This window comes from Argiope bruennichi, chromosome 3 (assembly GCF_947563725.1).
Source record: "Argiope bruennichi chromosome 3, qqArgBrue1.1, whole genome shotgun sequence".
Classification (NCBI taxonomy): Eukaryota; Metazoa; Arthropoda; class Arachnida; order Araneae; family Araneidae; genus Argiope; species Argiope bruennichi.
In genome coordinates, this window is record NC_079153.1 from 56,607,544 (window position 1) to 56,629,966 (window position 22,423).

The following is a 22,423-nucleotide window of genomic DNA, read 5'->3' on the forward strand; positions in this document are numbered from 1 at the left end:
TGCATTATTTTTGCCCTGATAAGTATAACATTTCTAAAAATACTATAGGACTTTCTTTAATTGTTCACTTTACAAAAAGTGAATTTAATTTTTCTATCCAAACGCATAGTAGAAAGACGCAGAAAGGAAAAATATCTTTAGAGCTTTGGAATTGCATATAAATAAAATTTATCGGTATATATTGGCATTAAAATCAAGGGGGAGGGTTCCATCAGATAAGGGAGAAAAAAATGTGCAATGACTGGAAACTCATTTTCCTTTCCATTTTGAATTATTTATATTGTTGCCATGCTAGCATTTTAATTTTAAGAAAAAATTACAATTTTACTTACAGCCAAACCAGTAAAAAAGCATACGCTGAAATAATAATGTAAATATGCAATTGTTTCTTGAATGTAATTTCAATGTGTAATACTTGTAGAAGCATTTTAATACGCTTGTAAACTTCTAATCACTGTACTTGTTTTCAAATTTTACCTTTGGAGAAGATTGAAATGGATGTTTAGAATTTGAAATAAGCTTAATTTTTGTATAATTAATATATTTAAAATAATTTAGATTACTTTAAAATTATATAGAAAAAAAATACCTCTCAGCTAATTTTCTTTGAAAAAAAAATAATCTAAGTGTTCAGTTAAGGTACCTACGTCATATTTTTCATTTTCATGTCTTTGTTAAATTTGAATACATTATTAATTAATTTTTAATACCTCGTTCTTTTTATTTTTATTTTGTAATTCAAAGTATTTTCCCCCCCCCTAGATCTAAGGCATTAAACAGAAACAAAATTCTGTTTTGCTTATTGGCTTATTTTTAGTACTCTCGAAAACTCACCTAATATTTTTTGGAGGAATAGCTATATCACGAGGGTTCATAATTTTATACTATCTTGGTGAAATTTTGCTCTTTGAAAAGAGAGAAAGATCACAGTCAACTTTATAATTGTATACCAAAATATAATTTAAATAGCAATACATCAAAAAGTAAACAAGTTTTGAGTATTTTTCGCCATATTTTTCAAAATTATAGTTTTATAAAATTTAATTTTGCACCATTTTTTAAGAGTTAAAACTTCTCTTACAAATAATATCAATTTAACCCTTTAAAGGGCCATTTTTTTCTAGTCATATCATGTTAAAATATTTTTAGGCTTGAAATTAGAATAAGAAAAGGGATTCATTTAGATTATTAGATAAATTTAATTTGATTCATTAATTTGGTTAATTAATAATTAAGTAACAAATCAAGGCACATCATTTTGTCTGAGATAAAGAACTGAAGCATCTAAGTTTCAGACTTACTAAAAAAAGTTGTCAGAACTTATGCCAACCTACATAATTTCATACAAAGATTGATAAATTTGGTGTGAAGCATACTTCCCACGGCCCTAGAAAGGGTTAACTGAAATACAGATTTTCCATTATATTCCAAGGATATTTTATTATGGCATTATATTTCTGTTACTATTCTCTCATCAGTAAAGAGAAAATATTGTAATTGATAAGATTCGAATTCGAATTTTTGACATATCTCCACGCTGCTGACTTCCTTGCATCCCCGAAACGCATCTTGTTTGTCTGTCCATCTGTTTGTGAACAATATTATTGAAAAGCAGCTTGGGATAGACGAAATTTAATATGAAGTTTTTACATCAAATTTGTAAATTTCTATCAAATTTCAAAATTAAATACTTTCTCAGAAAGACTGTCTATTCAGTGCCCGAATATAAGTGAATATGAATGACTATTAAACATAGAGAGCTTGATGGTTAAAATTTAGTACATACATTTAGCAGATTAAATACATATGGATTTAAATTTTCAACCAAATCCATCAAGGAATTGACTGTCTGTCTGTCTGAGCTTCCGCACGTAGTATATAAACGTCATTACTCAAAGCACATCAACATAGAAAAATGTGCTAGAAGATTAATGCTATGTTGATGTGCTCAAAGCACATACCGAATAATAAATATCTTGTGGTAAGAAAGTTTTCTGAATTCGAAAATGAATCATAAAGATATCGTAAGAATATTATCGGAGATTTTATGCTAATTGGGTAGATAAATGACAGCGAGGCCCCCAGCTGTCATTATGGTTTAGAAAGGTTAAACGTATAAAGTATGTGCGGCATCAGTTTTTTTTTGTTAAAAAAATCAAAATTAAAACGAATGCACACAAAAAATATAGTAAATATATCCACTTAATAAATTATCTTAGTTATTTTGGTGTGGTCTGAGAATTTAATTTCAATTAAAAAATGATTAAATCATTTTTGTAAAGGAGATGGTTGAATGTGCAGAATATTTATGTAGGCTTACTGGTAGTCTATAATTATGTGACATTTAAACTCCTTTATAAAATTTAATTACAATTAAATTTTTGTAGTTATCACATCTTTTTACTTCAGATCATCAATTTCTGTAGTTATCACATCTTTTTACTTCAGATCATGAATTCTTCATCTGAATTATGTTGATCATCTAGATTACAGAAAAATGTTATTAGGGTTCAAGTGAAAGCATAAATTATTTTGTCAATTATATGTCTAATTATATTTTAAAAAATATTTCTACTATTTTTCCAATACATAAAATTTTTTACATTACTTTTTCAATACAGACTCAATTAAAAAAAAACCATGACAAAGAGCTGTCATTTTTATACTTCATTTCATTCTTAAAATTTTGTTATAAATATTAAAGGTTTATTCATATAATAAGTTAATTATTTTGAACATGTCTTGACAATATTAAAAGAGAGTGAGATAATAGTAAACAATTGAATAACTTAATGAAGAAAATATTCATTTAAATACCCTCTGAAAAGAAATCCTAATTTAAAGTTTTTACAGTCTGTTTATTTTCAAATCTCGAATACATCTTGCCAAATTACACTTATAACAAAAATAAATAAATCAATAAAAAATAAAAGTCTTGTAGACACTATTCTTCATTTTAATGTTTTAAAGAAGCTGCCATTTTAAATTTGCAATAATCTCAACAACTATTTTTTTTTTGAGGTACAGATAGATGATATTAGAAATTGCATTGTTACTGATATTTTAATGAAATTGTTCACTGTTTAACTATGGGATTTAAAAACATAAAATAACTAAGATTTGAATTTAATATCTATGTATCAATATTTTCTCATTTAAAATCTTGAATAAATGAGTAAATTAATTATATATTTATGATGGTCGTACATGATATAGGAAAAGATCTTGCATTAGGGAAAAAATGTACACTTAATCTATACTTAGGAGTCATATTGCAAAAATTTTAATGCAACATAAAACCAAAGCTGACTTTACTGTTATAAAATATCACTATAAAAGAATTATATATTTTGAAATTCATTAAATGGAATATTTTTCAAATTTTAAGAGAATGTAATTCCTTTCATCAAAAACTTATTGCCATTTTAATTACTTTTATAAAAATTTATATTTCTGCTAATCATATAATACCTTTTGAGGGCTCAAAAATCCTATTAAGAAGCAATTAAAATTATTCAACACATAAAAACAGATTTAAAAAAATTTCAAAATTATTTTGGAATTTTTATTTAAAAGATCGCTTATACCTTTGAATCTTTATTAAAAAACAGTGCTGTCTTTTTAAAATGGCAACTTCAGAAGTTATATTTCAATATTTTTGAACTTCATGATATTCTTAATTTGCTTCTTACGGAAGCTATACAGAAGCTAATGGGGATTTGTATGCATGCTTTCAAAGTATAATTAGAAAATAAACATCTCAGTCTATTGTTTTTTAAATAATTGATTAATCTGTGGATATTTAGAGATTAAACAATCAGCACAAAAGACATGATACTTGGTGAAATTATAATTTGAATCGATGATTCCTTTATTATAATAATGCAGCACTTAACTACTAAAAGAATTGATGTATCTTATAAATTTTAATGCATAATAAATAAATAAAAATTAATTGATCTGTTTTAGAAATCAGAAAGATAGGAGTTTAACAATAATAGTTACTCAAGTATATTTCTGATATTTACAACTAAACATGAATCAAATCAGATTATAGATACCATCAAGATGGATTTCATTCAAGTTCACACATATCATACATTTTCCATTTATGATAGACACATATTATAAAGTTTTCAAATATAAATATATTCAATTATAAGATTGTAAACTTCATTTAAACAATTACATAATTGCTACGAAAATATAAAAAGTTGTAATTAAGAATTAATTTTTTCAGTAGACATTTTTTTTAATTTTTTGCTTATGAATTATCTAAGTAAATACAAGGCTAAAATATTAATTGAAATTTTGGTTAATTATAGACGACTTATTATATGAGAAATGTGACACTTGAAATTTATTTAAAAAATTACCGCGGTGTAATTATTTTATAATTCACGATATGTGAAAATTACAATACATCTTAGTTGATGCTCAGCCTTTAGGCATTTTTGAAATTTATATTGCCTTTCAACGATTTATTACATTTTTAATAATAGTAAATAAAACTATTAATTATAAGTTCCCTGTTTAGTAAACAAATACACATCAATCCAAAGGAAACCAATAGTTACAGTTGCAGTCATTGAAACTGCGATATGAACTACTGGTAAAATTTTAGAATTGATGAAATTCTGTTTAGAGAGCATTTGGATGTTGGTTTGGTACTTTGGTTTCATATCATGACTCTGAGACCTAAAGAATTTGTAGAAATGAATTTTTTTTCATAATGTAAAATCAACATTGGATTTTTTTTATTTGCCTTTAGTCTCTTATTTATCTGAAAATATGTCTTACCAGCTTATTTTTCACATAGTTATTTGATGTAATCATAAGAAAATGAAAAGAATTCAAAAGTTACCATGAGTAATCGTAATTGTTATCGTTTCACATTAGTCATCTCTGATTGGTTGGTACTGTTTGTGTGTTAAAATCCAGCAGGATAGCATTTTGCCAGATCGGAGCGGACACCATTTTATCAGAAAGTTGTTTGTTAGAATAAGACTTCACTTTGACATTGATAACTGACCGTTTAGTACATTACAGATTGTATTAGTTATACATCGGGAAAGAAATACCATCGAAATACAAGTAAAATACATATAATACGCAAAGAATAACTATCAAATTTTAGGCAAGGGTGTGGTCACATGACTTCCACTAGCCAATGAGATCGCGTTTCTTTCATTTCTCCTATAAAGCCGAGATCTCGTACATGAAGGTAGCCATTGCTATCTACGCTAGTGGTTAGTCGAGCTCTTATTACAATCCATTCTGAACATGTTAATGAAGTGTCATCGAAAGTTGTCGGAATGTATGTGAAAAAATTCGGATGTAAATCTCAAGGTATTATTTGATATTTTCCATCCAAATGATAGTTATAAATAGGCATTTTTATATAAAAGTGAAGCTTATGTCCATGGTTGATGTCTCGGTAACTTTCTCTGATCACATTTGCTAACTAAAAATAATGAATGCATCTTTCTCCTTGAGAGTAAAATTTTTTCATTTTACTTATTTTTGGCCCAATTAATAAGATTCATGCAATAAACTGAAATTTGTAAAACCACCCTGTAATAACACTAATATTAATAGATTGTCATATACTTAAAAGAACCATTGCACTTCCAGAACTGCCAAAAAATCGAATCAACACGAATGAGTGTTGTATTACAGTAAGGTGGCGATGTGTTTTATGTCGAAAAATGTTCCTTCATTATTCTGTCGCCTTTGGAGGATTATGAAAGACGGGAGAGAAAAATGGCGCTTGCTCTTGTTGCAAGAAAGAGCGTTGACTGAGATGGCGCTGTTAAAAATCCGTTAGAAAACAGTTTATTTGGCGTGATGTCTCACCGGCCTGAAGGTGTAGATCTGTATTTTAGTATATTGAAGTGCATGGTTCAGTGATCAGTTATTTGATTTAATTTCTCATTCCTTCTTACTACAGAATGCATATTCCTCCCTTGCAATAATAAATTTTCATGAAATAATTAAATTTTGATAAAAAGTGAATTACAATTACATTGCAATGTGATCATCACGTTGTTGTATTCATGTTGATTGGATTGCAGCATTCATTTTTATAAAACATTAAACTTATTTTGTTTTATACTGATTAATTTATTTCGTTAAAACGTTTTTGATATAATACCCTAATAAGATGAAATGAATTGCTTGAGGTAAATATCACTGGTACTCTTAGAATTTTATTGAGTTGATTGTGTGTCTAATTTGTTAAATGATTGTAATATCATGAAGCTTTTTATTTTATTCATGTGATGTTTGTTTATAAATATGATTTTGTTGATATTTCATTAGTAAATATTAAATACCAATCTTGGAATTAGTATTGATAATGATCTATGAATATATGTAGTTATAACACTATTTTGATCTTGATGATCTAGAATACATTTTGCTAATTTTTTTACCATTTTTGTGAATATATATATTTGCATTATTTCTGAATGAAGTATTAACATTTGCCAATATTGCATCTATTCATAAATTGTGTAAAAATATTTTATTAAGATATATATACTAAGAACTGTTTTCTATATATGTTCAAAAACAACTGCTTTATAAGTAATTAGCTATTTCTACCAATTTACTGATTATTAATGCCTTAATTAGAGCTCACATTAACTTAGATGAGCACATTAAACGATTGAGCATATTGAAAAGCGTATCTCTGTGTACTCTACTTAATTTTACCATGTAGAATTCTCTTCCAGTATAAAGTAGTAGACTAAAATTAGTAAATGATGTAAATATAAGAGTGTAGAAAAGTTAAATAACTTGACATTTTTATTTTCTGAAATTCATTATGTATTTATTTTAGTTATGCACTACATGACAAGTCTAACTCGTCTTCTTATTAACATAATATCAACTGTTTAGGCATACTACCCCATGATCAATAAGTTAAATATGTTCTGTTTGCAAAAATTTTAAATTGGAATCTGACCATTTTAGTTGTGAGGTTTTATTAAACAAGTGAATACATGTATATATTTTCTCTGAATTTGTGAAAATGGATGATGAAAGTATCGGAAAGAATTTTGTAGTGATCGCTTAAATATGTATAGAATGTTAATGCTCTAAATAAATATTTATATTAAATTGGTTATAATTAGAATTTTATGTTGTAAAATCTTAAATTTCCTAATAATTTGATATGCCATTAGTTATGGCTTAATGATTTAAAAATAATCATACTTGTCATGAATTAATATATTATTGTTTAGATAAGATTATATTTTTAAGTCAATTGCTGAAAATCACTAGTGGATCTAAAAAAGTGTGCAACATTTGATTTAACAAATTGTCAAGACTGCAGACTGTAGATACTTTGAAATAAAACACATCTTATAAATATTCTTTTTAGTAATTCATGTAAAAAATATTTAAGTATGACAAATCTGGGAATATCAAATAATGCAATTTAATAATGTAACTAATAGAATTGATAAACTGAAGGAAATGTACATGATACTGGAGTTTCATTTGTGTATTGATTTTTATTTTGATTATATATTGATTTTTTATTTATTAAATTAATATCGATTTTTAATTATAGTTCTGTTGTTAAATTGACGATATGTATATATTAATTGCATATCACTTACAAACAAAGTCAATTTGTAATTACAAAAAAATATGTCATTCTGAGTTGCAGTATAACATTTGCTAGAAATTTTCAATTGGTCGATTGGTTATATTTCAGTTTGAACTGATTTAGCCATAATTGGGCAATTTCTTTGCATTTCTTCAACTTTCTTGCATGCAAGAATAAACTTGAATAACAAGTTAGTTGTTGTATTGATAATTTGTGTGTTTTCTGCCCCAATAATATGCAAATTCAGTTTTTATGAGTGTTTGTTGTTTGCGAAAATAATTGATTAATATAATGGATGATCTTCATTTTAATCATTCCTCATTTAATGAAATTAATGGGAATTTTTTATGTTGAAGTTCCATTTGAAATTTTGCATTTTTAAAGCAATGGATTATTTCTACTTAAATCATTTCTTATTTAATAAAATCAGTTGATATTTTAGTGATTGAAATGATATTTTTAGCTTTATTTGTTTGAATTAAATTCTTAAATGTTTTTATTTTATTTATATGTTTTAAAATTTCTGAAATTTATTTTTTCTCTTGTAACGAGTATTTGATATTGAAGTTTGCCTTTTTCTGTTAATGCAGCATTATTTTTTAAATTTCAGATTACATTTGACTTTAAGTATAGGTTATCAACATCCTAATGCCTTTTGAAGCATGGGTGCCATTCAGGATGAAAATGAAAACAAAAACGTAAGAAAAGTATTTAGATTTCTTTTTATAAATTGCATTCATTTTCCTTTTTCAGTCTTTTTATTGAGGTATTATTTTATGCAATTGCAGCAAAATGACAGCAATAACGTAGTGGCTAAGTACGTAGAACCAGTTCTGGAGCCTGTGAATGGCGTTGTTCAACCTCCCTACATCCCACCGCCAGGAAAACCCCACAGAAATACGAACCAACTTCATTTCTTGTTGAAAAATGTAATGAAAGCTGTATGGAAACATCAGTTTGCATGGCCATTTTATCAGCCGGTGGATGCTGTGAAGTTAAACATACCCGTAAGAAAATATTTTACATTCAATAATGTCTTGCAGTGCACACAAGAAATATAAAGATAATATCTCTAGAAATATAAAGATATAATTATTTTACGAGACAAAATTGTATTTAATGTTTTAATATAAGGCAGATGTATAATTAGAAATGAAATCTCAAAAGTTTGTGTTGAAATGATAAATAATAAAGAAATTACAAAACACTATATTAGTAAAATATACTGTTCAATGTAAGAATACTTTTGAAAAATGAAGAAAAATGGTATTTAGAAAATAATTATATTTTATATCAAACTAAAGATACATTTCTATTGCAGGTATGAAATTTTAATATGCAAATTTATGTCACATGTTGAAAATTCAGCATATTTTCTTTTAATTGAAATTGATTTATAGGATAATTTGTGATTATTGCAATGGATTTAATGTGAAACTATAATTACATGCATTAAATTTACCTTGCATTATTTGAAGTATTAAAAAATAAAGAATCTATGTGAAAATGAAATATATGTAATATAAAGAAAATATGCACATAATTTTATGTTCACTCCTTTAGGTATTTTACAACCCACAATTCTAATTTAAATAGTATTGTTGCACACACACACACACAAAAAGGAAATTAGAGAAATAGTCATTTAGAAAAGAAATTAATGCTGAAAAGCTAATTTTTAAAATTTTAAGTTGATATAAAAAAATTTTTCCAGTGATATGATCTAAAGTAATGTAAAAATAAAATGCAAAATTATTCAATTCTCATTAATGGGCTATGGATATTTTTTTTTTTTTTTAATATTGCAGCTAATCCTTGTAGGTTCTTAAAGGAAACTTGTGTGCCCAATTTCGTTCGATTTGGTCAAGGGATGTGGAATCGTATAAGGTTCAAATAAACAAATCAGTTATATATATATGCTAATCGCTTTTGATGACCAGCTGGTTCAGTGAGGCTATTGGTTAAGTTTAAAGTTAGATAATTTATCTAAAACTTCATGTTTATAAATATGCTGAATTGCCAGATATTATAGTTATGTTATTTTAATTTCTTTTATTTTGTTCATTGTGTGTGTATATGAATCTTTTTAATGGTGACCTGTATCTTGAAATCGTAGCGCTGTTGAAAACATAAATGCACATATCATCTATTTTCTAAATTTTGCAGTATTGTAATTTCACTTTTTTATTCTTTTAGTAAATTACTCGAATTTTAACAGAATCCCACTTATTTAGCTTGCAACATTGGAAGAAAATCACTTAGTTGAATATTTGATGAAATGTTGAAGGTGGTTTGATTTCAGTTGTAATTCATTGTTGGTAATTGGGCAAAATAAATAAAAATTGACAAAATACTGGGAATTTTGCACAGCTATTAAATTGGTACAGTTAAAAAGTGATTTTTTAAAAAGATTGAAATAGTGTAAAATTAATTTTTGTGCAATAATGTTTAATAAGGAAAAAAAATGATAAAGTGTCACTTAATTTTTAATTAAAATTTCAAATTGCTCTAGGATGCACATATCCAATCTCCCAAACATATATATACTGAATTTAAGATTGTCTTGTATGTAGAATGCCACCTCACATATATGTTCTCCTATATTAATTATATAGATTTCGAGAATATTTTTTCTTAAAATCATAAAAGTAAGCTGTAATATGAATATCTAACAAATAGATATTTGAACAGTATAATTAAGAACTCTGTTTTAGTGTTAATAATAATTTTTGTCTTGCTTCATGTCTTATAACTGTGAATTGATATGAAAATTTTCTAAGCAACTAACTGAAAGCTAGTTTACCCATTTATTTTATTTGTTTTTTTGTATTAAGAAAGGAAGCTTCAGATTAACTCCTAATTTATTACACCATTAAACATAAGTAGAATACACCAGCTAAACGTATTTATAAGTTGAATCTTAACCTTCATCAGTTGCTAGGATAATTGATAAATGTATTGCAATATTCTTCTGCCCTTGCTTTTATCATGAATTATACCATGCTTGCTAATTTTCTAGAAATGAATATAAGAAAATGATATTTATAGATAATTTTGATTTTAAAATTACAGGTTTTCAGGACTTTGTTTATTTTTTTTTAAAGTTAACTTTATTCTTTATATTTATCTTTAATATTTGTTGCTTTCAAAAATAATTAGTTAGCACTTCCTGTTTATTACAACTTTGCCATATCTTATCAGTACATTTCCTTTTTTGGTATTTTGAAAGATACCATTTTATGTTTTCTAAGTGTTTGTGCTTCTATATTTCAGGACTATCATAAAATCATCAAGGTTCCAATGGATTTAGGTACAATTAAAAAGCGCTTGGAAAATTATTACTATTATTCTTCAAGTGAATGTATACAAGACTGCAATACAATGTTCATGAATTGCTACATATATAACAAGCCTGGAGAGGTAATTTTCTTCACTCTTTGTTGTACGTCTTGAACAATTTATACTTGAATATACAAATTTGACAAAACAGTAGACTATTGTGCATCATGAGAACTTGCAATTTTCATTAGGATTGTTAAGTTCATTCTTAGGAATAAATAAATAAGAATTTTAAATTTATCTTGCATGTAATACAGGATTATTTGTCATGTTGCATTAATCAAATTTGTAGTTAATCAAATGTTTTCCATTTGAAAGGCGTGTATCAGAGTTCACAATATTTAAGCTTGTGTGTTTAAGAAGTATTTTTAAATTATGCAGATTTTTGTTGTTATATAATTTATCTACTAGCTACAATGGAGAACTGCTCTTGCTCTCCTATTTTCTTTTTTAAACCTTCAGTTTTATATGCAACTTATAATTACTTTCTATGAATTTTTTTTTAAATACTAAATAAATGATATCAGATCATTCTAACTACGAATTATAGGAATTCCTCTTTTTGCATGCAAGTGATATTGGTTCTTTAGAATTTATACTCTTTATTATAAAAGTTATGGAAATCTAATCGAAAGTTTTCTGTTTTGATATATAATTTTCAACTTAATTGTTCCTTTTATTTTAGGATGTTGTTTTGATGGCTCAGACCTTGGAAAAGCTTTTCCTTACAAAAATAGCTGGAATGCCTAAAGAGGTATATTTCAAACACATTTTCTATTTTTGTGGTCTTGATACTTATTATAATTGGAGTAAGTGAAGCACATGTTTAAAAGATATTGACCATTGAATAAATTGTGTAATTCTATTTCTATAATTCATTAGGAGAATGCACAACATTTGAAGTTTAGTTTGTATTGCTTGGTGTCTAAAGTTTGTTAGTAGAAATTTAAATGTTTACGAATTGCTATAATTTTAATTACAGAATTAAGTTTTTAAATGATACCAAAAGAGCTAAGGATGTAAAGACTTATTGTTAAAAATAAATTAGCAGGATATGAACCAAATGGCTTATTTTTTATGGTCATATTTTATAGGAAGTTTGTTTAATTCTATCAATAGTAGAATAAGCCATTTGTAACACTGCATGGAGTTTTAAAATATTCTTGTCCCTTTTAACTGCATCAGTATCAGATATGCAATTCTCATCTGCTTTGGCATCAAGAGGATCAAATTGACTGATTTGTATATTTGCAAATAAAGCTACTTGTGGATAAAAATAAATTATGGGATCAATTAACTTACCGTCTTAAGTTAAATGATGGCATTTTTCAAAATTCAGTCAGCTAATGTCTGCATATTTATTATTTTATATTTATGCTGATTCTTTGTATTCTCACTGCAAGATCAATTAGAAGTATTGCTAATACATACTTTCAATACTTCCTCTTTTTTAAAATTTTGTATTCGACAATATATCTTTTTTTTCTTCCCCTTAGTGGATAATTATTTAAGTTATAAATTTTAATTTGAGTGCTTAGGAATATTATGTAGAGAGAAGATTCCACTGCTTGGAAACAGAGGTTAGCTAGAGAGGGAGAAAGCCAAATGATATTAATCAGATCTTAGATACTTTTAACAAGAAAATGACCCATCTAGACAAGCACATTTTTTAATTTGATAATAATTAGGGAAACCAATAATCCAGCCGCCCAACCACTTGTCCAATTTTTGACAATTTTTTTGATACAAAATTGTATGACCTTAGATTAAGGATTACCTGCCCTTATCCATCATGCTTTGTTGAAAGGGATAAATATTAAAAAAAGTGCTTTATGAAAAATGCTCGAAATTTTTGACCACAGTCTCTGAATTGATTTCAATAAATTTTATATGAATCCTGATATCTCCTTACTAAATCATTAATTTCCATCTATCCCCTACCTCCCTGTTTTGAGAGATATTGATAAATATAACTTTAGCAGAGTTCTCAGTAACAAGATCAAATTTACTCATATTTCATCAACCGCTTGAAGAATAGCTAACCTATAAGAATGGTTCTATTTTTATTATGCAAGTGTAATTTAGAAGAATCTTTTATTTATATATTTACGATTATACTTTTTTTTTGTAATAAGATATAATTCATCACTTTTGACTGTCATGAATAAATGAATCTTATCAATCATAAGTATCTTTGATGATTGAGAAATATAAGAATGTTGACTACTTTTTATGAATTAAATCTTATCAAATTAATAAGATTAAAATAGAAAGTAATTAGCGATTGTATTATAATGGTAGAGCATTCCGATTCAGTAGTTATGCTTGCAAAATGACAAAATTAAGGGAGGGTGAAAATATGTAGTGTTGGGCTGGCTGTTGGTATTCTTTTATTTTGTAATATTTCTCAAATTAGAGTTTAAAGGGATGGATGGATGATCTTTGATGATATATTAAACAAATCTTCATCCATTTTCATATGAAATTTAAATTGTTGAAATCTGTACAGTGGTTTTGGCTGGAAGATTGGCTTTTTGTTTTGCCAATTATTTTAAATATAAAGATTTTGAACAGATAATTGCTGAAGGAGGCTAGTAAATAATTTAAGTTTATGAAATTTAATATTAGTAGAAAATAGTATTAAATAGGGCAAAATTTTAGAATCTTTAAAACAAGAAATTGATTTCAGTTTTGTTCAAAAGAACTGGACAGGTGTTGTTATGACGATATAAAGCAAAAACAAAGACATTTTTGTTTGTATTAAAAGAATGATCTTAATTCAGTTAAGAACAATTCTGCATGTTACCAAACATATTAATTTCAAAATTCTCATAAAATTTAAATTGCTGATGACAGATTTTTTCTCATTCTTTTTAAATTTAGTTAGAATTAAATTTTCTTCTTTTTCTTAGATGAAATTTCATCTTAAAATTATTGAAACTAAATTGTTAGTATTGATAGATTTGTTTTTGTTACTTTTGTATTGCTGAAATAAAAGCAATCAAGGATTAATAATGTTAATTCGTTGCTATATGCTTTAAGTTTTAATTTATATCCATGAACACTTTTTTAATGTGTAATTGTCACGTGTTTAATATATATGGTAAAATCATAATTTTAAAGGAAAATTTGCAATAGCTGAATCATAACTTGTTTATCATGACTTTTTTTCTGTCTCTAAAACAAATTATGGTTATGATTGTTGCAATGGCTATTTATGACATTCACCTGCTAATAAAGAAAAAAAATGTTCTGTTTAGCAAAAGAATTGTAACTATCAGAAGATTGAATGGTAGTTAGCTTCCTCATTAAAGTCTAAAATTAAAAGTCCGTTTTAGTGACCAAGATTTTTCTTGTATAAAGCAAATTAACATATGCTCATACATTCATAGCTATGTTAAGATGAAAATTTTCACTAATTCATTTAAAAAAAAAAGTGTAGCCTAGCTGTGAAAATGAAACAGTATTTTTATTTCATTAATCAACTAGCAGTAATACAAAATTTACTCAAATTGATTGGTATGGTAAGCAATGGAAATCCTCATCTCCTTTTTTCTTATTAAATTAGCTATAAATAAATCATTCCAATTTTATCCACTGGTTTTTGCTTTTCAGTATTTTAAAAATGGTAATTATTCTTAAGCATTTTTTTTTTTTATTTGCTGAGATGTTTTTCATTACTATTTAATATATTTGCTCCTCTGTCTGTAAATTTATGTAAAAAAGATTTATAAATAGCTAATATGTTATTAAATTGTTTAGGAAATAGAATTGCCTATACCTTCGCCGAAGACTCCTGGTGCCAAAGGCAAAGGTAAAAAGGGCAAGAGTCGTGGTAAGTTTATCAAAAAAATTTTATAGTATGCTTGTTCTGTAATTGATAATACATTTAAGGTTGATGGAATATAAAGTGTGTCATTATAAAGTAGCTCTAAAATAATCTTTCAATATCTAAATTAGACAGTTAATATTCTCAAATTTTAAGAACAGTGCATCTCTATTTATTGATAGATTTTTGCCTTTTATTTTGAGTTTCCCATTCCAGTTGCATTGAATGTTTACACTTGGATATAAGTGCAATAATTTTTAATTCATTAGCATTATTAAATTATTTCATTTTCTATATATTGCTTTTTGTATTTTATTGATTTTAAGTAAATTTGAGTGTTGAGGGTAAATTTTAATTTAATATTGCTTCTGAAAAAGTATTTTTACTATTGTGTGTTTTTTATAAACAGCATTAATCGATTTTCCAGTATGTGTCATTTTGTGTGGCCATAATGTTTGAAGTAATTTGTGATGGATGGCATTTAATCTTAAAGGGCTTTTTCTTTTCCACGCTATTTTTTTCCCTGAGAAATCTTTTTCCCCATCCTTTTCTTGGCATTTATATTTTATGCTCCATAGTACTTGCTATACATTTTTTTTAAAAGCAAACTTTTAATTGAGAAGTTTGTGACCTTAATTTCTGTATTTGATGCAAATGTTCAAAGTAAAAGCTATAGAATATAGATAAGAAATATAATTTGAGGGTATTTATAATAACAGTTTTTATTTAAAGAGATTTTTTTTGTTTTGTTTTTTGTATTGTGTTCTGTTTTAAAAGCTGAGCTGTATGAAGTTTCAATTTGAACTTGTTTTGAAGAATTTCAAAATGCTGTAATTCTTGTTAGAAACTTGAGTTCATTTATTGAATGTGTAAATAAAGCTGTTATTTAAAGGAACATCATTTAAGGCATATTTAATCCAAACCACACTATTTTTGTTATGAAAGTAAAAAGGATTCATGTTACATAAGTTTATTCAGAACTATTTATAAATTCCAGGATGCATAACGTCATGAACAGTCCTTAAAAAGTCCTTAATTTTGGGAAAAAAGGTCTTAAAAGTGCTTAATTTTTTTGAGAAGAAGATATTCCTTTTTGTTTCTGTAGACGATGAATACGATAAATCAGTAAAAGTAATACATTTTTATTTACTGGATATATCAAAAAAGAAAACATTCAGTGAAAGGATACAGGAGTTTCAACCCATGTTAAGAAAATGCTTAATGAACTTTATTTTCAATCCTTTTTTCAACAATAGGCACCAGTGTATATTGAAGTATTGGAATGATTATTCCGAAAGAGCAAAATACGAAATATGCCGAACTGGTTGCAACTAGAAAAGTGTTTGAACTTCTTTTATAATTAGTGTTTTAAATAGCGAATAATCTATTTTAGCTCAGCCTGGTGACTATATTCAACTCTTTATGTGTTCTTAAAGACTAATATTAGCTCCGATAAACGAAAAATAAGAGAGTATCGTGTGTAAAAGAAATAGATACACCAGGGATGGAAGATAGTTATTCTAAAGTGTACTTATGATATTTAATTGCTTTTATTCCAATTACCATGAAGTCTCATTGCATATTCAATCATCATTCTTGTTAATATGTTGTTTTGAGCGATTTGGAACGACTGCGAAAGGGATTTTATTGTATGATTATTTATTGTGTTAGTAATTACTTTAGTCAACTGCGCAAAATCTAGTGAGTTGAAATTTTAATTTGAAGATGGAAGTTTTCAATAATTTTTTTTTGCGGTGCACTTTTTTAAATGTCCCCATTCCTTTGAAAATTATCATTTGTTGAACCAATCTTGTCAAATGATAGTTTTTATTTTTAAAAAATTATAATCTAACTTTTTTTTATTTCTTTTAAATATTGATATATATCATTTTTTAAAAGTTTTCTTTTACGCAATTTTTTTTTCACACGAAATTTTTCTTTCTCCGTATATATTGTCAGTTACTTTTTGTGTGTATTTTTTTTTTAAATTGTACACATAAAAAAGTAAAAATTATTACGATGTAAAAGTTATTTAACTATGTTTTTTTCTGATTTTTTAAAAACATTTTTAAATTAAATTATTAATTAAACTAAAAAAAATTATTCTGATAAGAATCTGTCAGCATATCTAGTATTAATAAATTAAATTTTCTGAGCTAATATGTAATTTATTATAGTTTTTTTTTTTTTTTTTTTTTTGTATAATTAGCAAAAAAAATTTTTGTCCAATGTCTTGTGAAAATAATTTTATAAACAAATTTTTGTCGAATTTAACAATTATTGAATCTTTAATGTTTGTAACATATATTGATTCTATTCAGTTTGCTCTTAATTTAAATTTTCAGAGTTTCTTTGTATTTTCTTTGGATTCAGCATCCAAACATCAATTAAAATTTAAAAAGTTATTTTTTAATCAAAGATTAAAATTTTTAAAAATTTAAAAACAGATTTAAAAAACTTTTTATAAAAACTATAATTTATTATAAAACAAAAAAATCCTATGAGTAGAAAATTCTTGAGTGAGTATTCTTATATATTCGTGAATGTACAACAGTGTTTAATTTTTGCATCCATTTCACACTACGTATCCTGAATCCTGTTACCTATTCAGCAATTAGTTGGCTTTTCTTCTCAATAAAAGTAATTTATTTTATTAAATATTGCTAATGTTAAATAAAATATTAAAAACCTTAGTATTTTTCTGAATTGATATTCAGAAAAATATTAAGTTTATATTAAATCATCAGAATTTTCTTATATAATCTAAATTTAATTAAATTATCAGAAAAATTTTAGTTTTATATTAAAATTTCTGAATTTTAAAAATAGTAAAAGGATGTAACTCAGTAAATGAAATTTTAATGGAGTAGCTGTTTACATATATCAAAATTGTATAATATGTATTGAATTTATTAGTATATTTTAGATATGTCTGTAACTGGACCAAAATTTTCTATTTAACTATTTGAATTTTTATATTCTATAACTATTTGAATAATGAGTAATACATTATGAAAATAATTTGAATTTTTATATTCTATAACTATTTGAATAATGAGTAATACATTATTAAAATAATTAGTTGCTGAGATATTAACACTTCTTACCAGTAATAAATTGTCAAAAAGATTAATCAAAGATTTCATATTAGTTGCAGCTAAAATTTAATTATACTTAACAATAATATACAGTTAAAAGTTTGCTAGTGGCATTCTATAAAATCTAAATTTTGTCATTGGCATGCAGTTTAATACATATCTGCCAAAATTAAAGCTGAAAAGATTTGAATTTGCATGTAGATATTTTTTTTTCAACTTATGGCATGCATAATTACTAGTTTATAATCAAACATAATTCTAAATGATTGCTATAAAAAATATTCAAATAGCCAAAGATTTATTACATTTTTCCTCATTAGGGTTAAAAATATTATGAATGAATTGTAAAGAAATTTGGGGATAATATTCCATTTTCCTTGGATGCAATATCTGAATGCATCAAATGGATGCATTCAGACATTGCATCTATTTCTTTTGTTACATTCAGCGTGTACTTAATGCTTTTTAATTTCCTTTATTTATTAGCTTATTGTAATGAATTATTTACATTGTTACTTTTATGTATTTTTATTCACTTTGTTTTGGCCCACGATAGCTCAGTTTTTTAGAAAACTCATTCACATATAAATGAAATGCAAACTCTTGGACTGTATCTCCATTGCTTTATTCTCAACACACACTAAAAAGTTATATCTTTTCACCACTTGGTGGTGCTACAAAATTAGTAGGTGGAGCGTTCTGCTGACTTATTGGCGCCAACATTCTGCCTCCCCCCCCCTGAAATATCATTTCAAAATCTCAACATTACAGAAATAAAAATTTAATACTTTGCTTAATTAGACAATGCAAAAATTCAACAATTATCTAGTACAAAATACAAAAGATATTACACTTTGAAAATAAAATTGAACATTATATACAAAACATTTCTGGGAAGAAAATATATGCGATATTTCAATATGTATTATGAACAACTTAAATATACATTATATATCATTTTAAATACTAAATACAATAATTACATCAGATATACATTGATTTTATTCACATGGTAATAAACAAATCTTTGAAATTGCTCTTTTCGTGACTCCTTGTGGAGTTTTTATAAGTACTACTCTGACTTTGCCGTCTGATCCATAAATTAACTCTTGTATTCTTCCCATTGTGCACTGGCAAGGGGGAAGATAATCATCTTTTAAAAGAACCATAGAATCCTTTGAAACATTTTGTTTCTCAAACTGCCATTTGTGTCTGGCTTGCAAATTATTTAAGTAATCTAATTTCCATTTTTTCCAAATTATTTGTACCATTTTGCACAACCTTTGCCATTGAGATAAAAGGTTATCTTTTCTCTCTGAATAATCTGGATCAGGAATACTGTTTATGGGACAGCCGATTAGAAAATGGCTTGGGGTCAAAATTTCAAGATTGTTTGGATCTGATGACAAAGGTATCAGTGGACGACTGTTTAGAATACCTTCAATTTGAATAACAATAGCCAAAAACTGTTCCATTGTTAAACGCACATGACCAACAACTCTCTTTAAATGGTGTTTGAAAGATTTAACACCCACCTCCCATAAGTTTCCATGTCACTTGTCCAGTTGTTAAGTAATTAGCTAGTGGCTCTGGGGGTCTACCAATCATATTTTATTAGCGTTTTAAATCTGAATTGGCTCCTTTGAAATTAGTTGCATTATCAGAACAGATAGAGGAACTAACACCTCTTCTACTAAAAAGCACTTTAAAATGGCAATCACTGCCTCTGCAGTTAAGTCAGTGACTATTTCCAAGTGGATTGCCTTAGTAGCAAAGCAAAAGAAAACAGCCACATAGCATTTTTGATAATTGCCTTTCCTCTGACCCTTGTATTTAATATAGAAAGGTCCACAAAAGTCTATCTTAACATGAGTAAAAGGATAACTAGGTTTAACTCTGTTGGTTGGGAGATTTCTCATAATTTGGGTTACAGTTCTAGGTTTGTTTTTAGCACAAATGACACACTCGTGAATAATTTTTCTGACTGTATTTCTGCCAGATAATGGCCAATATTCCCATCTTACCAAATGCAACAATGTTTATGCACCAACATGTAAATATTTAAAATGAAAATATTGCATAACTAACAAAGTGAATTTGTGATTCTTTGGAAGTAATATGAGAAACTTTTTTTTTTTATATAATATGATAAATCAGAATTACTTAATCTTCCTCCAACGCATAAGACACCATTTGTGTCTAGAAATGATTTCAAGCAACTTATCCTACTCCTGTTAACATTTTCACCTTTTTCAAGAGCTTTTATTTCACAACTAAAGGCAGCTACTTGGAACAAGTTTAACTAAAATTAACTTGGCCAACTGCAGTTCCTTGGTGGTTAAAGGACCTGACATTTTGCTCGAGTTTCTCAAATTATTAATAAATCTGAAAATAAAGGCTAAGATTTTAATTATTTTATAAAACTTATTTGCCACACTAAGTATATTATCTAAAAATGATGAGTCCACAGCTGAAACTAAACTGCAATTAGTCGGATTTTTGAGTTCTGTTAAATAAAATTTCTCAGAAGAAACGTCCATGCTCTGTACAGAACTGTCCAATGGATCGCGGATGTCGTCGCAATCACCAGGAAAGTTCACAACCAGTTCTTGGAGAAAGGTTGGACCAAACCACCATAAATCACTTAGTTGCATTCTCGTTGGATCAAGTCCCCTTGAAATGACGTCCATATAAAAGTCAGAACACAAGACTGATGAAGCACTTGGAAAGTTTTTCCCCTCGTCGGAAATTTGTTTAAGTGTTCTCATGGATAGATATGGAGCACTAACCGTTCCGTAGGTAACCGTATTTAGCTGATACATTTTAACGGGCTCATTAGCTCCCTCTTTCCATAAAATTCTTTAGAGATTTCTTTGTCTCTCATCTATATTAATCATACGATACATCTGACGAATATCTGCAGTAAATGCAAATATATGCTTTCTGAATCTAATTAGCAATGTAAATAAATCGTCTTGAATCACTCCGCCGTTATACTGAATTGAGTTCAGTGATTTTCCTCTACTAGTCAAGGTGGACGCATTAAATACGGTACGTAGTTTAGTTGTTGTTTTTTGAGGCCTATAGATGCCATGATGAGGCATATAATATGTCACTTCAGGTTCAACACTTTCATCTTGTATCTCGCTCATGTGGCCTAACTCCTCATACTCTTTCAGAAAGTCAGAATACAGTTTCAGATATTTTTGGTCTCTAGACAGGTGAGTCCACACACAACCCCCGATAGACAAGGCCTCTGCGGGTTTCCGTGACGTCACGACGAGGCGGCACACTCCATTCCCTTAACGTCAAGTCTCTGCGCGCTAGAGAGTGAAGAGAAATTACTTTTCACTTGTTAATATCATTTCATATACTTCCATATCATGCAATTCAACACACATATATTGTAGAATTCATTAATAATTAAAATGCAGCCGCTTTCCACATCACCCTGGAGGTACGGTGCTTGGTATGCATTACCTTTTTGCATTAAGTGCAGGGCAGGTTCCCCAGTAGGTGTATCTCCCTTAGATTTAAAACTATTTTCTTCATTCACTACATCATTAAAAATTATATCTGTTACAAAATATTTTTGATTAGAAAATTTCAAAATTTCTTATTCACATAAGGTACATAAATTTTTAAATTATAATATAAAAAATACATTTGCAACGCTTTTGTTGATTAATTTCAAAACAATTCCATACAATAATGGTTTTATGAATATTTGCCGTGGCGTCAACTCCAAGAAAGCAATAAAAACAATATTTCACGAAACAGTATTCTATTCAAAAAAATATCCAATAAATCTTTGAAACATTAGAAGAGCTTTCTTATTTAACTATATATTTTATCATTACTTTGTTAGAAATATCTTTACTAAATTTATCAAATTTTCTTTCCTTTTCGGTTTTAGAAGAGCTTTTCAAACTATCATGTAATTATTCAATAATGCATTGACTGCAGACCAGATTGCCAATCTATAAACATTTTCCGGTTTATGCCCTGAAATGCCTTTGCCATAATCATGTACTTCTTCTTCATTCACTACATCATTCAAAATTATATCTGTTGCAAAATATTTTTGATTAGAAAATTTCAAAATTTCTTATTCACATAAGGTACAGAAGTTCTGAATTATAATCAGAGCCGGCCTTGGTGCAAGAAACCTTTTGAAGCCGCAATTTTTTTTAAAGTAAAAAAAATAAAAAAAAATAAAAAAAAAAATACAAACATTATATATAATGCTATTGCGTGTATATTTGTTAAATGAATTTGTTTTTGCTTTTAATTACTTCAGAAAAATCACCATTTTTTTTTTTTCGATGATTTGTATAGCAAATGCTTGTAAGCTTCTTCACGCCTCGACCAACTACACTTCTTCCTTACTTTTAATTCGATGAATTTAATTTGAAATTTTTTATATTAGTGATTAAATTGACACATTTTAAAATCTACCTACTCTCTGTACAATATGTAAATCCAGCTCACTTAATCTTTTCAACAGAGGTTTTGCTAATCCTTCTCCAGTCACAA

The 22,423-nt window shown here is 27.0% G+C and overlaps 1 protein-coding gene across 5 annotated transcripts in view; it reads left to right on the forward strand.

Annotated features, from left to right (window-relative positions):
• Positions 1-4,966: 4,966 nt before the first annotated feature.
• The window catches only part of LOC129962622 (bromodomain-containing protein 3-like), a 42,818-nt gene continuing 25,361 nt past the window's right edge, over positions 4,967-22,423 (forward strand). For 2 of the 5 annotated variants that reach the window (XM_056076459.1, XM_056076461.1), the window contains exons 1-6: positions 4,967-5,349; positions 8,232-8,319; positions 8,410-8,628; positions 10,895-11,041; positions 11,646-11,714; positions 14,723-14,795. In XM_056076459.1, coding sequence (XP_055932434.1) covers positions 8,284-8,319; positions 8,410-8,628; positions 10,895-11,041; positions 11,646-11,714; positions 14,723-14,795 — 544 coding nt within the window. In that variant the 5' untranslated portion in view covers positions 4,967-5,349; positions 8,232-8,283. Of the gene's footprint in view, positions 5,350-6,090; positions 6,183-8,231; positions 8,320-8,409; positions 8,629-10,894; positions 11,042-11,645; positions 11,715-14,722; positions 14,796-22,423 lie in introns of those variants that run through there. The other 3 variants (XM_056076457.1, XM_056076460.1, XM_056076458.1) reach the window with 2 other exon arrangements.